The 17,735-nt window shown below is 42.1% G+C and overlaps 1 protein-coding gene across 3 annotated transcripts in view; it reads left to right on the top strand.

Annotated features, from left to right (window-relative positions):
- Positions 1-17,735, top strand: part of dnaaf9 (dynein axonemal assembly factor 9) — a 237,916-nt gene that overhangs the window by 48,508 nt on the left and 171,673 nt on the right. The window contains exons 5-9 of one of the 3 annotated variants that reach the window (XM_041190151.1): positions 4,562-4,658; positions 5,495-5,601; positions 10,173-10,250; positions 10,464-10,565; positions 11,000-11,116. In XM_041190151.1, the coding sequence (XP_041046085.1) occupies positions 4,562-4,658; positions 5,495-5,601; positions 10,173-10,250; positions 10,464-10,565; positions 11,000-11,116 (501 nt within the window). The remainder of the gene's footprint in view (positions 1-4,561; positions 4,659-5,494; positions 5,602-10,172; positions 10,251-10,463; positions 10,566-10,999; positions 11,117-17,735) is intronic. The other 2 variants (XM_041190158.1, XM_041190167.1) reach the window with 2 other exon arrangements.

The following is a 17,735-nucleotide window of genomic DNA, read 5'->3' on the forward strand; positions in this document are numbered from 1 at the left end:
CGTGAGGAGTGTGTGTATCTTTTGTGTCCAAGTTGCTACTTTAAAACTACACAAATTATGGAGAGAGATCTTCCAGTTATTTATCACAATGTTCAGATGTGAAGCTTACAGTTAACCTGACTGCTGGTCTTTACATAAGTGGGCACCATGTTTAGCCTAGTTTCTTGTCAGTGCATAACCCATTGCTGAATTTATTTTGAAATTTGTTTTGCTTTTTTATAAGGCCACCTTCCCATATGCCTGCCATGTTGTGTTGATATAAGCAACTTGCATGTTCATCAAAGCAGTTGTGCCTTTACAGTTCCTCTCTGGAAGAAGAGCTAAACATTTATTTATGGAGTGATAGTTCATAAGGAGAAGTTTATTTTAAAAGAAAATATTAGGGAAATATCTTGCTAATCTCTTCCCAAATTAATATTGTTGCAGATGTTGTTTTTATTTCACTTCCACACTTCAGCACACTTTCTTAGAACAGCATGCGAAGATACAAATTAGGAGCAGAAGTAGGCCATGTGGCCCCTTGAGCCTGCTCCGCCATTCAATAAGATCATGGCTTATCTGATTGTAACTTCAACTCCACATTCCTGCCTACCCCTGATAACCTTTCACCACCTTGTTAATCAAGAATCTATTTAGATCTGCCTTAAGAATATTCAAACTCTGCTTCCACCGCCTTTTGAGGAAGAGAGTTCCAAAGATTCATTACCCTCAGAAAATATTTTTCTCCCCATCTTTGCCTTAAATAAGTGACCCCTAGTTCTAGATTCTCCCACAAGAGGAAACATCCTCTGTACATGTACCTTGTCAAGACCCTTGAGGACCTTTTTAAATGTTTCAATTAAGTCGCCTCTTGCTCTTTTAAATTCCAGTTGATACAAGCCTAACCTGTCCATACTTTCCTCATAAGACAACCTGCCCATTCCTGGTATTAGTCTAGTAAACTTTCTGTAAACTGCTTCCAACGCATTTATATCTTTCCTTAAATAAGGAGACCAGTACTGCACACACAACTCCAGATGTGGTCTCACCAGTGCTCTGTACAACTGAAACATAACCTCCCACTTTTATAACCAATTCCTCTCTCAATAAATGATAACCTTTTATTAGCTTTCCTGATAAGTTGCTGTACCTGCATACTAGCCTTTTGTGTTTCATGCACTAAGAAACCCAGATCCCTCTGGATCTTAGAGCTCTACAATCTCTCATTATTTAGATAATAAGCTTCCTTTTTATTCTTCCTGCCACATTTGCCCACGTTATACTCCATTTGCTAGATCTTTGCCCACCCACTTATCCCATCTATGTCCCTTTGTAGCCCACTTATGTCCTCTTCACAAATTACTTTCTTAACTATCTTTGTGTTCTCAGTGAAGTTAGCAGCCATTCCTTCGGTCGCTTCATCCAAGTTATTTATATGAATTGTAAAATGTTGAAGCCCCAGCACTGATTCCTGTGGCATACCACTCTTCACATCCTGCCAACCAGAAGAAGATCCTTTTATGCCTACTCTGTTTCCTGTTAGCTAGCCAATCTTCTATCCATGCCAATATGTTACCCCCTACAACATGAGCTTTTATTTTCTGCAATAACCTTTGATGTGGCACTTTTATCAAATGCCATCTGGAAATCTAAGTACAGTACATCCACCGGTTCTCCTTTTATCCATAAACAGAGTCACTACATGAGATGCATATACAGGTCGAGTATCCTTTACCCGTACACCCGAAAAATGAACACATTCAAAAACTGCACTTTTTTTGAACCTCATTGACCTTTAGCGTGGGAAGTCCCTAACTTGAGCCGATATAACCTGAGCTGAAACATCCTGAGCCAACACTAACCTCGCCACCTGTATCCGACCTTTAATGCAGGAAGTCCCTGGCCCGAGCCAACATGAACCTCGCTGACTGCACCTGACCTTTAGTGTGGGAAGCCCCTGACCCGAGCTGATGCAAACCTTGCCAACCATACCCAACCTTTAGAAACAGGAAGCCTAGTTGTTTGTCTGCACAGCAACACTCTTAACCCTCTCCTCAAGCAGAATTGCAGATGGTGCCACTAGTGGAAGCTTATTACAGGTACCCTGTATTTCTCATTCAGTGATGCATCATACTTTTCTAGCCATTTTATTTACTTTAGACTGTCGCTAGTCTAGGCTTAGGCTATTGAAATGTAAGTTTATATGCAGTATCCAAAAACTGAAATTATCTGAAATCCAAAAGGTGATCGGCCCCGAGGATTTTGGATAACGGATACTCGACATATATTTCATGGTAACTTTGCTACAATCTGCTATTATAATAATAAACATATATCTCTAGCCTTGGATTATGGTAATATGAACGCATCTATGCAAAGCTGTGTGGCCTCTGAAATATTTTCTTACCCCAGCTAAAAAGAGCTTTTTCTTCCCAGCAGAATAATAAATTATGTATTCCATACTACCATATTCCTGTCACAAAGAAAAACAGCTGATTTATTGAGAAATTGGATGAGAAATATTCTGATGGAAAGGTGGAAATGTAATGCATCTAACACACCCTGACATCACACTTGGAAATAATTGCAAAGCAGTCTCAAAGAGCTGTGTCACCTAGAAGTACAAGGACAGCAGATGCAAGGAAACACCACCACCTGCAAGTTCTCCTCCAAGCCACATACCATCCTGACTTAGAACTCTCACTGCTCCTTCCCTGTCACTGGGTCAAAATTCTAGAGTTCCCTTCCCACAGTATTGTGGGTGTACTTAACCACATGGACTGCAGCAGTTCAAGAAGGCGGCTCACCATCACCACCTCGAGGGTGCATGGAAATAGGCAGTAAATGCTGGCTTAGTCAATGATGCTAACATCCTGTGAAAGAATAAATAAAAAAAACTTGTACCCTGCAACTGGTGAAAACATTCTAATTTGTTAAAATCACTTATTAAACATAAACATTTGATTGAACTTGGCCTCTTTTTACTTGTGGCCTATGACGTAGTGCCTAGTAGAATATGGGTGCTGTAAAACAACCCATCATTCAACTTTTAAACGAAACCATCTACTAATGTACACAAGTTTTGATTGAGTTTGTCATATTGTAGTTACATATCAAAAATCCTATGTTGCTCTTAAGGATTTTAAAAATATGTCAACAAAAAATGTTAATTTCAGGAATTTATCTTTTTTATAAAATATTTTTTGAGAAAATTGACTTGAAGTTCTATCTCAGAACAACTGACCTTTAATTGAATCGGAAGGCTTAGCAATGCATCTTTATGACCTTAATAGACACATTTTAACTTCAGGGTTAGTTTGGTGAAGCTGGGTTTGTTCTCCTTGGAGCAGAAGAGACAGGGAGATTTGGTAGATGTGTGCAAGATTATGACTGGTTTAGATAGGATAGACAAAGAAAAGCTGTCCCCATTAGCGGATTGTACAAAGACAATGGAACACAGATTTAAGACTTTGGACAAAAGATGGGGGTGGGGGGGAGGTGGGTTGGTGGAAGAACTTTTTCTTTATTCTTTCATGGGATGTGGGCATCACTGACCAGCATTTGTTGCCCATCCCTAATTGCCCTTGAACTGAGTGGCTTGCTAGGCCATTTCAGATGGCAGTTAAGAGTCAACCACATTGCTGTGGGGCTGGAGTCACGTGCAGTAAGGATAAGGATGGTAGATTTCTTTTCTTGGTTTTTATGATAGTTTCATGGTCACCAATACTGAGACTAGCTTTACAATTCTAGATTTATTAATTGTATTTAAATTCCACCAGCTGCTGTATTTGAACCCATGTTCCTCCGGTATTAGCCTGAGCCTAGTTCAGTGATGATACCACTATGCCACCATCTCCCCATTGTATTGGAGGGTGGTGGAAACTGGGATACTGAATGATTTCAAAAGGAAATTAAATGGGCATTTGAGGGAAATAAACTTGCAGGGCGATGGTGTAAGATGGGATTGGAATGACAGGATTGTTCTACAGAATCAGTATGAACTTGATGGGCTAAATGGCCTCCTGTACTGTAATGATTCTATGACTATGAATAGAATCATAGAATGGTTACAGTACAGGAGGATGTCATTAGTTGGTGGAGTCCATGTTGGCTTTCCGTGATCGTAATTTAGCTGGTCCATAAAATAACAAAAAAATGTTTTTAAAATGGATCTCCTCAGGAAATGGGCATCACTGACAAGGCCAGCGTTTATTGCCCATCGCTAGTCGTTCTTGAGAAAGTGGTGGTGGGCTGCCATCTTGGATTGTTGCTGTTCATGTGGTGAAGGTTCTCCCACAACGCTATTGAGTATGGAGGTCTAGGGTTTTGTCAAGTGATGATGAATAAGCAGTGATGCATTTTAAAGTCAGGATGCTGTGTGACTTGGAGAAGAACTGGGAGCTGACAGTATTCCCAAGCGACCCTTGCCCTTGTCTGTCTAGGTTGGGAAGGTCACTGGTTTGTGGGTTCTGCTCAAGATATTTAGCTTACTAGTTCAATACATAAATTTTTATAAGATTATTCATAACATGAACAAAATTTTATACTCGGCAATTAACTGGGTTTAAAATTCTTTCTTCAGTATGAAGATGAAGAGGCGGCAGAGGAGTTTAAAATTACCAGCTTTGTGGATATGGTGCGAGATTGTTATCGCATTAGAGTTCCTTACAGCTTTCAGGGTAAATCAAAAACTGTTTTTGAAAATTATAAACATAATGCAAAATAATTAAAGCTTTGCTTCATTATCCTTGACCTTTAATGTCTCTTTGTATCCCTGCTATGTTAAATGTTTTGAGCAAAGATATTCAGGCTAGGAGTATAAAACAATTTATCTTGGTTTGTACCTGACCCCTCTCTGCTGGTAAAGTGAACACTGGAAATCTGACCCATTCGGAATTCAGGATGCATTCTGCTGAATGCTGGCTGTGGTACTTCTGCATGTTTTCAGTTTAGATTTTTCACTTATTTTGATGAACTTCGCTTTCTCTTGATCCATGTCACCATCTTAGATTTATTTGGTTCTCTGGTCTCATGAAGCAGTCAGTAGATTATTTTGTTATTACTTCATTTTTTAATTAATGCATTGTTCTGCCACCCTTGATATTTATACCAGCATTTAAAGATGAATCATTTTGAAGCACTTTACAGACTAAATTACTTTGGATGTGACTCTTGCTATCGGGACTATTCAATTAGAAATGAGCTGTGAGAGATTTGGTGGGTATACATATTAAGGTGCAAAAAAACTGGCAAGTTTTTTCCATTTGTTGCTGACATTTGGCCGTACGTATTGAATTGCATGAGGTTGATAGATTTTTAAAGCTAACAGAGTATAAGGTTAATATATTTGTACTCTTAAGCCTGGGATCATTTCTTTCTTGTCCTACTTAGTCTATTTGCTGGTGAAATTATGGCACCTCATTATGTATTACATTCTATTCACTTAATGGATTTGTTATTTTGTTTTTCGATCACCTCATTGTGCTTATTGTTCTGTGCCCATTGCTATTTTTAGGCCATGTTCAGAAGTTTGACATGTTCATTGTTGAGAAGTGGCCCATTGTACAAGCATTTGCTCTGGAAGGAATTGGAGGAGGGGAATTTTTTACAATGAAACATGAGGTATTTAATTTAATTTTATGCAAGTGTTGTAAAATGCAGCTATATACTAATGTTAAAATTAAAATTTAACAAGCTCATATGAAAAGTTTCCAAAAACAGAGCTAAGCAGGCAAAAGTCATGAACGATTGTTAATGATTGATGTTCTACATGTTAAAACACTCAAGAATCAAAACGTTGTAGAGATAGATGCATTTTGTCCCACAGTACTAAGAAACTGGGCTGTAGATGGTTGACGCATTTAAGCTGTCAAGACTATTTCTAATTGACAATGTCTTGGGTTCAACTCTGTTTGTCTACCCCGCTCTTTCCCGTCTGTCTGCCCCTAGCCCCTCCCTACCCATCAGCCTGTCTCTTTGTTGCCTGCCCTCTCTTCCTCTCTCTCTTTGTTATGTGCCCTCTCCTCCTCTCTCTCTCTGTCGCGTGCCTTCTCTTCCTCTCTCTCTCTGTCACGTGCCCTCTCTTCCCCTCTCTCACTCTCTCTGTCGCGTGCCCTCTCTTTGTCTCTCTCTCTCTGTCGCGTGCCCTCTCTTCCTCTCTCTGTCACATGCCCTCCCTTCCCCTCTCTGTCACGTGCCCTCTCTTCCTCTCTCTGCCTGTCGCATGCCCTCTCTTTCCATCTCTCTCTCTGTCGCCTGCCCTCTCTTTCCATCTCTCTCTCTCTGTCGCCTGCCCTCCCTTTCCATCTCTCTCTCTCTCTGTCGCGTGCCCTCTCTTTCCATCTCTCTGTCGCGTGCCCTCTCTTTCCATCTCTCTCTCTCTGTCGCGTGCCCTCTCTTTCCATCTCTCTCTCTGTCGCGTGCCCTCTCTTCCTCTCTCTCCCTCTCTGTCGTGTGCCCTCACTTTCGATCTCTCTCTCTCTCTGTCGCGTGCCCTCTCTTTCCATCTCTTTCTCTCTTTCTGTCACGTGCCCTCTCTTTCCATCTCTCTCTCTCTCTCTCTCTGTCGCGTGCCCTCTCTTTCCATCTCTCTCTCTCTCTCTGTCTGTCGCGTGCCCTCTGGCGCTCACTCGGCCTGCATTATCCATGTCTCATGTCCTCCCCCTCATTCCCTCGCCCTTGGCCCCACTCCCTCACTCCCACTTGCCACCTGCTCCCCCGCCCCCACGTGCGAGTAACCCCAATCTTCACCCCTACAGTACGCGCCCCCGCTCTTCCCCCCCACCCCACTCCGCGCACTCAACCCTGCTCTCCCGGCCATCCTTCTTAACAGGCAATCCTCTGCCCTTCTCCAGCCGATTCATCTGACTTGCTGACCCCGAACAACCCTCTCCCTGATGACCACCCCCTATTGTCTCCCACTGACTCCACCTTCTTGCTCTTGCTCTCTCCCGCTCCATCCCGCTGCTCGCTCTTGCTTGCACTTTTTCTTGCTCTCTGTCTTTCTTCACCTGACCCTGCCATTCTCCCTTTCTCCCTGCAGACAGACAAAATTGGAAGGGATAGTCAGTACTGAGGTGGACTACAGCTAATTATAATATATTAATCTAAAAGATTGAGCATATATTTGGCAAACTAATTTCAACATGGATAAGTGTGAAGCATTAAAATTCATTAAGAAAATTGACCTAGCCCCAGAAGCTTTGAAGAGCAGACTTTAAATTAGGGGATAGAGAAGCAAAGAGATCTGGGACTATAAGTACACAAATCATTAAAAGTTGCAATGCAAGTTAAAAGGCCATATCTAAAGCAATTTAAGCACTGGGGTTTATTTCTAGAGTATTGGAATTGAAAAGTAAATAAATTATTCTAAACTGCTGTTGAATTTTGGTTGGATCACATCTGGAGTATTGTGAACAGTGTTGGTCTCCATATTTTAAAAATAATATATGGGCATTGGAGAGAATGCAAAGAAGATCTATAAAGATGGCAGCAGACGGATTATACCTATCAGGAAAGGATGAACAGCTTGGGTTTCTATTTTTCCTTGACAGAGGAGGCCGAGGTATGACATAATAGCGGTCTTAACAAGTAGGAAAAGTGTGATTGGGTAGACAGTGAGTGTTTCCACTTTTGTGAAAGAGCAAAGCTGGAGGCCAGCAATACAAGATAGTTACCAAGGAAAACTCAGGTAGGGAATTCAAAAGGAACCTGTTTACACAGAGTGATGAGAATGTGGAACTCACTACCACAGATAGAAGTTGAGGCAAATGGTATGGATATACTTCAGAAGAGGTTGGATAAGCATACCAGGGCAAAGAGATGATGATGATGGAGTTAGGTAAGGAAGGATGGAATGAGGCATGAGTGGAGTGTGAACACCACTGTGAACTATTTGGGCCAAATGGTCTATTTCTGCACTGTATATTTTGTGTAATTCTATGTAAATAGCAATTTTGCTGGCAGTTTAGGGAGATTAGTGGAGATGTTTAGAACATATAAAATTCTTTGTGGTACTAGCTCATGAGGAACTGGGGCACTATTGCAGCAACATTAATAGGTAGTGAGAGGGTAATTATGTCATTTTTAGAGGAAATTTCTATTCTAAGTGTGGATTTTGCAGTTTATAATTGGTAAACTGTTGAGGGGAAATGTACACAAATGCAAGGTATTGAATGTAATTAACCTGTGGCATTATACATGGTAATTCAGAGAAAATGGCCTCGGCTATAGTTACCTCCACTGGCATTGCGCTGTTTCTGTCTTTTTTGCTCGTTTTTCTTCTCTTCACTCTCAACCTTTTGCTTCTCTCTTCCTTCAGTTGGGATTGTGAGGAAAGGATTGATCACTGTCGGGCTGCATTTGGGATAGAGGCTGTGGAGAAAATATGGCTCTCTGCAACTCTGTATCCAATGTATTCTCCCAATCATTAATGTTCCTCCCTACATTTTCACTTTCACATAACCTTGCTTGCAACACTGTCCTGCCCTTTTCTCTGAGCTGCCAGCTGAACTCTTATGTCCTTACCTCCCACTTGTTTTGCTGTCACTCAACTTAGCCTAACCATTCATCTAACTCCTACTTGCTTCAATCCAGGATGGTAACAGTCCTCCTGTTGACTCAACCTGTTTCAATCATCCCTACCTATCTATTTACCTTACAGGCTTTGTTTGCCTTCAGTTTTCAACTATATAAAGTTTAAAAAATTTAAAGTGAGGAAAGCCACACATCCTTTGTCTTATAGGCATTCACAGTGGTGTGAGCAATTAGTATGTACCTTTCCTAACTTAATCAAGCACAAATTAGATACTTAGTTGGTTTCAAAATTCAACATATTTTTGTTTTTCAAAGTTGACTTGAAATAAACTATTGAACTGAAACTGTGGGGAGAAAATAAAGAAAGATATCCCATCAGTCTGCTGACAAGTACTGATGCACCCTGACCAATTAAATTTACTGCAGAACACATGGGAATCCAAACCCAGATTATTGGGAGAGATTAAAGTTAAAACTTTAATGAAACTAATAGATGTCACAAAGGACAGACACGTTATTGTGAAATACATAGATTATTTCCAATTTCAATATGAGATTAACTATGGAATAACCTATTTTAATGTTTTCATCAAGTCATAATTTTTTTGATATGAAGAACAAATTAAAATTGCACAAAGTCCATGTTAATCACATAATTTTCCATCCAAAGAACAAAATACTTATTTTCTGAGATATATCATAATCCGTGGTCCAAGTAACAGTTAAACCATGTTGGCCGGTATTTTTCGGATAAGGAGATTTCCCATCCCACCACCCTAAGAGTTGGCGGGGAATGCATCCTCGCCAATCCCAGCAGCCCTCCAGCCATTTCTCATTCCAAGGAGCGTTAACTGGCTGGAGATGGGACTTTCGCCCTACACTCAGGTGCTACCAGCAATGGTGGTCCAAACTAGGACGACAAGCAGCCCTCTGAGTCGAAATACGAGTCCAGGATCAGGTAAGCTTGGGGAGCTGCTGGCTGAAGGGGGTGTGGAGAGGGGAATGGGAGTGATGGCGAGGAGGCCCAGGACGAAGAGAGTACCTGTGGGGGTGGGAACCTTGGTGGGGTGAAGCCCATTGTGGAAAGGGGACCTTGAGGGAGGTGCCCTCTCCCCTTTCCTGCCTGAGGCCAGAGCAGGGTAACCTGCTGGGCTTGACGTACCCCCCATCCCTCCCCCCAGCCTTTCAACTCTTCCTGCCAGCCTCAAAATTGAGGCCAGTGGGAAAGAGACGCAATTTGTGCAAGGTCAGGCGAGCCTGCTCTAGGCCTTGCCTGCCCCTGGTAAAATTGCAGACAGGTTGGAGGCTGGTGGGAAGGCCAACTGGGGAATTCATTTGCCCCCCATATCACCACCATTCCCCCCCAACTGCAAACCCGCCATTGGGGGACTTTAAAAAGGTGCCTGTTAGGTGAGAACCATCTAAGTTCACTTCTTGTATGAGTTGTTACTTGCATGTATAAACATTAAAGTGAGAATAAGGGATCTTTCTAATTTGTAATACTGATTGTGCACATATAATTCCATTTGTCAGGAAGGCTCTAATTAATGTATTGTTTCTAATAAAATGGACATTTTTGTACCTCTTCATTACTTCAAGAAATGTATTAAAATGGTCTACTTTGTGTAATGTTTTCAGTCTTTTTGTTTCAATTGTAGTTGTTTGATGCTAGCGAGGAACTATGGCAAACCTATAACAAATTGGATCCTGTCTCTCTGGAAGTCTTGATTACTGAGGTAATGTTCTAATAAATATTTTAGAATCCATATCCATCCTAATGAATATTAACTTAAAAGGATAAGGATTTTATACATATAACATGTTATGGATATCTTATTTTGTAATGTTTTCAGTAAGAACTGAAAAAGGCTGCTTATGAAATAGGGTGGGTTGTAGGAGCTTTAACAATTTCTTTACTCTATTCTTTCTGTCCATTTTGAATGTTTCAGGATTTGATGGCATTTGACAGACAGTGGGCAAGCTTCTTTTCCAACTTTGACATTGAGGGTTCTTCCTCAATCCTGGAACTTTCTGAGGCACAGGCTGGAGAGGTAGGAAATACAACATTATTACAATACAGTTTATGTCATCAACATTTGCCATTCTCTTTTGATAATTCTTCAGTTTGAAAGAAACGCAAGCATAAAAATTATACCTTTACCCTAAAATAAGTAAACTGGCCAGAATAAAGGAATTTTAAATTTACAGTTTTAATTCAGACAGCTGGATTTTTTTCTATTGGCTGTTTAGTTAACAGCTGTTATTTTCACTGGGATTATGGTTTGGAGCTGCGAGGAAGCTGAATTCTGAACTGAGACAACTGATGCAATACAATGGGTCAAATTCATAAAGCTTAGAATCCTCACTGTGTCTTATTAAAGGTTGGTTTACATTGTTTTGGTTGTGACAGTTTTAAGTATTGTTTTTCATTAAACTATTTTTCCCTATTTTTGTTCATAATTCTCCAACCCTGCCCCTTACACAGCCACTTGCCTCCACATATACTTCATATAGCTGGAAGAGCAGACAAATGGGCTGCAAGCTGCTGCACGGCTTTCAACACCAGTGCTCTTCCACGGATCAACTAATGGGAGGCATGATGGTAAGGGGTCTGGAATTCAACATGTCGGTTTTAAGCCCTGCAATGGGATGCTGCAGGTTTTTCCATTTGCTCTACTATAAACCCAGCTGAAAATGAGGACAGCTGTTATAGTCAAGTGTCAGCTACTGATACTTTATGGGATGAAAATTGGCATTGATGTAGACATTTTATGCATTTTTAACAATTAAATGATGCAACACTTTGGTTATGTTCAAAATATAATGCTCATTAATGTCCATTCCACACCCCCTCATATAACCTATGCTGCCTCTATACGCTCTCGTGCCCCCTTAATGGCCACTCACCCAGCATCCATTATGGATAGATGTCTTTGAAATAGACATTGAGCAGGATTTTTCACTTAGCGGGCGACCCGCTCAAGCGTAAAATGACGTGTCCCGACTTCATTGCACACTTGCGTGATATTTTGGTTGCCGGGCATGCGCAGGAGTCGGCAGCGCGCCCACTGACAATTAACTTTAACCTCATTAGATTAAAGAAACCATTCTAGCTCACAGTGAATGGAACATATTAACATCGAAAAGCAGATGGCTAATTTTTTTTTCTTAATTTAAGATGGCCTGTCAATCAAAGCAGTCCAGGAGCAGGCTGAGGATTTTTTCTCTGACAGCTGCTGAAGGCCTTTTCATTTTACAAACATTCTGGATATTTAAATTACTTCCGATCACTTTAGATTAGGACCTGAATATTGAACAGTATGTGACTTTTAGGAACAATAGGAAGTTAGGAAAGTGTGGAGGGGTGGCTGTGTTACTTAAAGACAACATCAGCACAATAGGGAGGGATTGCCTAAGTTCAGGAAACCAGGATATTGAAGTGGTTTGGGTAGAGATGAAGAATAATAAAGGCAAGAAGTCACTTTTAGGAGTGGTGTACAGGCCCCTAACAGTAATCACACAATAGGATGGGGTATCAAAGAAAAAGTAGTGGGAGTTTGTCAGAAAGGTATGACGATCATCACGGAGGATTTTAATCTGCATATAGACTGAAAAAATCAGATGGGCAAGGATAGTGTAGATGACGAAATCATAGAATGTTTTCGGGATAATTTCTTAGATTAGCATGTTCTGGAACCAACCAGGGAGCAGGTTACTCAGACTTGGTATTGTGCAAAGAGATAGGATTAAACAATGACCTCAAAGTAAAGGTGCTCTTGGGAGCAGTGATTATAGTATGATTGAATTTTGCATTTAGTTTGAGGGAGAGAAAAGATGAGTAATTTAAACTTAAATAAGGGCAGTTATGAGGGCATGAAAGCAGAGCTAGCAGAAGCGAAATGGCAATTTAGGTTAGGGGTTAGGGTTAGTAGAGAGGCAGTGGCAGATATTTAAGGCATTCCAATGAGAAAGGAAAATTCCAAGGGGAGGATCCACCATCTGTGGTTAACTAAAAAAGTTAAAGCTAGTATCAAATTTGAAAAAAAGGATATAATTGTGCAAAGATGGGTGGCAGGTTAGAAGATTGGACAGACGATAAAAGAACAGCAAAGTATGATGAAAAGATGAATGGGGGGGGGGGAAATTAGAGTAGGAGATAAAGATAGCTAGAAATATAAAGTCAGATAGTTAGAGTTTCTATGGATATTTAAAAAAGGAAAGGTAACAAAGGTGATCATTGGTCCTATTGAAAGTGCATCTGCGGAATTGATATTGGAAAATAAGCAGGTGGCAGATGAATTGAACTGGTATTTTGCACAGTTTTCACTATAGAGGATACAAGTAATGTCCCAGAAACAGCTGTAAAACAGGATTTGGAAGGGAGGGAGGATCTCAAGAAAATACAATCACCAGAGAAGTGCTGCTTAGCAAATTGTTGGAGCTGAGGGTTGATAAGTCTCCGGGCCCTGATGGAGTTCGTCCTTAGGGTCTTCAAAGAAGCGGTTAGTGAGTAGTTGATACATTGGTTTTAATTTTCCAAAATTCACTAGATTTGGGGAAAGTTCCATTAGATTGGAAAATAGCTAATGTAACTCCTTTATTCAAAAAGGGAAGAAGTCAGAAAGCAGGAAACTATAGGCCAGTTATCTTAACATCTGTCATAGGGAAAATTTTAGAAGATATTATTAAAGACGTTATACTTAGGTTTCCAGAAAGCAGTCAGCAGCACATGGAGGAGAGTGCGAGAGGAAGACACTGGGACAGGCAGTCAGCAGCAACATCTAGTCTATACTTGAGTAGGAGTAAGGGTAAAATAAAAGCAAGGTCCATATTCTATTTTGTTAAAGTGTGTCTGGGGAGCTCAGTCCTGTGATTTGCACATCCTACACTATGTGTAGATGCTGCAGTATATCTATAACACTGGCATCTACCTGGCTATGTGGAAAATTGCCCAGGTATGCCCTGTACACACAAAGAAGGACAAATCCAACCCGGCCTATTACCAAGATAAAAGCAAAATACTGCGGATGCTGGAAATCTGAAACAGAAACAGAAAATGCTGGAAAAACTCAGCAGGTCTAAAAGCATCTGTGGAGAGAAAAAAAATCAGAGTTAATTAAAGCCCAGGTTGGGTTCCGCCAGGGCCACTCAGCTCCTGACCTCATTGCAGCCTTGGTTCAAACACGGGCAGAAGAGCTGAACTCCCGAGTGAAAGTGACTGCCCTTGACATTAAGGCCACATTTGACTGAGCGTGGCATCAAAGAGCCCTAGCAAAACAAGAGTCAGTGGGAATCAGGGAAAACTCTCCGCTGGTTGGAGCACAGAGGAAGGCTGTTGTGGTTGTTGGAGGTTAATCATCTCAGTTCCAGGCCATCACTGCAGGAGTTCCCCAGGGTAGTGTCCTCGGCCCATCCATCTTCAGCTGCTTCATCAATAACCTTCCTTCAATCATAAGGTCAGAAGTGGGGATGTTCGCTGATGATTACATGATGTTCAGCACCATTTGCAATGATGTAGATACTGAAGCAGCCCATGTCCAAATGCAGCAAGACCTGGACAATATCCAGGCTTGGGCTGACAAGTGGCAAGTAACATTCACGCCACACAAGTGCCAGGCAGTGACCATCTCCAACAATAGAGAATCTAACCATTGCCCCTTTACATTCAGTTACCATGACTGAATCTCCCACTATGAACATCCTGGGGGTTACCATTGACCAGAAACTGAACTGGACGCGTCATATAAATACTCTGGTTACAAGAGCAGGTCAAAGGCTCGGAATCCTACGATGACGAACACACCTCCTGACTCCCCAAAGCCTTTCCACCATCTACAAGGCACAAGTCAGGAGCGTGATGAAATATTCCCACTTATCTGAATGAGTGCAGGTCCCACAAAACTGAGGAAGCTTGACACCGTCCAGGACAAAGCAGCCCCCTTGATTGGCACCATATCCACAAACATTCGCCCCCTCCACCACCGACACACAGTAACAGCAGTGTGTACCATCTACAAGATGCACTGTAGGAATTCACTAAAGCTCCTTCGACAGTGCCTTCTAAACCCAAGGGCACTACCATGTAGAAAGTCAAACAGAGAGATGGAAACACCGCCACCTGGAAATTCCCCTCCAAGTCACTCACCACCCTGACTTGGAAATATATCACCATTCCTTCACTGTCATTGGGTCAATACCCTGGAACCCCTATCCTAACAGCACTGTGGGTGCACCTGCACCACATTGACTGCAGCAGTTCAAGAAGGCAACTCACCACCACCTTCTGAAGGGCAACTAGGGATGGGCAATAAATGCTGGCTCAGCCAGTGAAGCCCGTACCCGTGAATGAATTAAAAAAAACTGGGAGCAGCTACTTACACATAAAATTGCAGAGCAGTGGAAGGCATTCAGAGAGGAAATAGCGAGAGTACAGGGCAGATATGTTCCCATAAAGACAAAGGTTGGGACCAAGTCCGGAGAACCCTGGATATTAAGGGACATAAAGGTTAGGATTAAGATAAAAATGAGAGGCTTATGGCAGATACTAGGGCTCAGTATGGCAGAGTCCCTAGAGGAGTATAAAAAGTGCAGAGGGGGAACTTAAAAAGCTAATTAGGAAAGCTAAGAGAGTGCATGAGAAAGCATTTTTAGGTAGAATAAAGGAAAACCCAAAGGGGTTTTTTAGTAATATAAAGAGCAAGAGAATAACTAGGGAAAGAGTAGGGCCAATTAGGGACCATAGAGATAATCTGTGTGTGGACCCGGAAGACATGGATACAGTCCTCAATGAATACTTTGCTTCCGTCTTCACAATGGAAAAGGATGTCTCAGGTATAGACATCAGGGTGGAGGACTGTGAAATTAGAGGAAATTAACAGAGAGAGGAGGTACTAGCGGGTTTAGCGGCCTTAAAAGTGGATAAATCCGTAGGCCCAATTGAGATGTATCCCAAGCTGCTGAGGGAGGCAAGGAAAGAGATATCAGAGGTCCTGATGAGGGTAATGCATTTTATGTGATCTACATGGACTTTAGCAATACTTTTGATAAGGTCCCTTGCTGTAGACTGGTCAACAACGTAAGAGCCCATGGGATCCAAAGCAAAGTGGCACGTTGGATCCAAAGTTGGCTGAGAGGCAGGAAGCAGAGGGTGATGGTAGAGGGATGTTTCTGTGACTGGAAGTCTGTTTCCAGTGGGGTTCCGCAGGGCTCGGTGCTGGGGCCCTTGCTGTTTGTGGTATACGTAAATGATTTGGACTTAAGTGTAAGGGGTATGATCAAGAGTCCCCGGATGACATGAAAATTGGTAAGGAGGTAAATAATGAGGAGGATAGTTGTAAACTGCGAGGATATCAATGGACTGGTCAGGTGGGCAGAGCAATGGCAAATGGAATACAACTCGGGAAATGTAAGGTCATGCACTTGGGGAGGGCTAACAAGGCAAGGGATCACACTGAATAGTAGGGCCCTGGCAAGTACTGCAGATCAGAGGGACCTATCCACAGATTCCTGAAGGTAGCAGGGCAGGTATATAAGGTTTTTAAGAAGGCATATTGGATACTTGCCTTTATTAGCTGAGGCATAGAATACAAGTGCAGAGAGGTTATGCTAGAACTGTATGAAACATTGGTTAGGCCACAACTGGAGTACTGCATGCAGTTGTGGTCACCACATTATAGGAAGGATGTGATTGCACTGGAGAGGGTGCAAAGGAGATTTACCAGGATGCTGGTGAGGGTCTGAGCTATGAGGAATGATCGGATAGGCTGGGGTTGTTTTCCTTAGCAGCCAAGGTTGAGAGGGGACCTGATAGGTGTGTATAAGATTATGAGGGCATAGATAGGGTGTGTGGGAAGGCACTATTTTCATTAGTGCGGGGGTTAATAACCAGGAGGCATAGACTTAAGCTAATAAGTAGAAGGCTAAGAGGGGAGTTGAGAAATTTTTTCACCCATAGGGTGGTGGGAGTCCGGAACTCACTTTCTGAAAGGGTGATTGAGTCAGGAACTTTGTAACGTTTAATTATTTAGCTATTCACTTGCATTGCCATAGCCTCTAGGGCTATGGGCCAAGCGCTGGGAAATGGGATTAGTGTAGTCAGATCTTTGTTGACCGGCACAGACACGATGGGCTGAATAGCCTTTTTCTGTGCTGTAAACTTCTGTGAGTCTATAAGGCATTTGATAAGCTCCCTCATGAAAGTTTATTGCAGAAAATTAAAGCTCATGGTGTGTGGGGTAACATTGGTTTGGATAGAAGATTGGCTAACTAACAGGAAACAGTGGGCATAAATGGCTCATTTTCTGGTTGGTAGGATGTGATGAGTGGTGTGCCACAGGGATCCATGCTGGGACCTCAACTCTTAATAATTTTTATAAATGTTTTGGATGAAGGGACTGATGGTATTGTTGCTAACTTTGCTGATGCCACAAAGATAGGTAAGATAATAAGTTGCGAATAGAACATAAGGAGGCCACAAAAGGATAAAGATAGGTTTGGTGAGATCTAGCAAATGGAGTCTAATATGGGAAAATGTGAGGTTGTCAATTTTGGCAGGATGAATAAAAAATGAAGCATATTATGTAAATGGTGAGAGATTGCAGAGCTCTTGAGTTGCAAAGGGATCTGGGTATCCGAGTGCATGAATCACAAGAGACTAGTATGCAGATGCAGCAAGTTCTTGAGAACTCTCTGATGGTTCAGCAGATGTCCCGAAACCTGGCACTGGGCAGGTGACACAGATTTCTAGACTTCTGCTCTTTGCTGCAGAGAACAGTGTGAATCCCCTCATTATACTGTCTCCTCCTACATTCCTGTTTGTTTCCCCCTGCTTGGATGGCCTCCTGTACCATGGTACCATGGCCAGCCTGCTCATCCACCTTGCAGACCTTGCTTTTGTCCACACAGGTTGTGAGCACTTCAGACCTGTTTGACAATTGCAAAGTCTGAGGCTCCTCCACTACTGTCTGTTCGATCCCTTTACCTGCCTCACTGACGGTCACATTGCCCTGACTCTCTGCTGCCCAAAACAGACAACCCTATTCTAAGAGGCCTGACCGTCTTCTGGAACAAAGTGTCCAGGCATTTCTCCTCCTCCCTTATGTTGTGCAGTGTCTGCAGTTCGCCTTCCAGATCATTAATCCCAATCCGGAATTCCTCTAGCTGCTTACACTTGCTGCAGCTGTGTTTGTCCTGGATCGCCTTGGCGTCCAAATAATCCACAT

This window comes from Carcharodon carcharias, chromosome 1, assembly GCF_017639515.1.
Source record: "Carcharodon carcharias isolate sCarCar2 chromosome 1, sCarCar2.pri, whole genome shotgun sequence".
NCBI lineage: Eukaryota > Metazoa > Chordata > Chondrichthyes > Lamniformes > Lamnidae > Carcharodon > Carcharodon carcharias.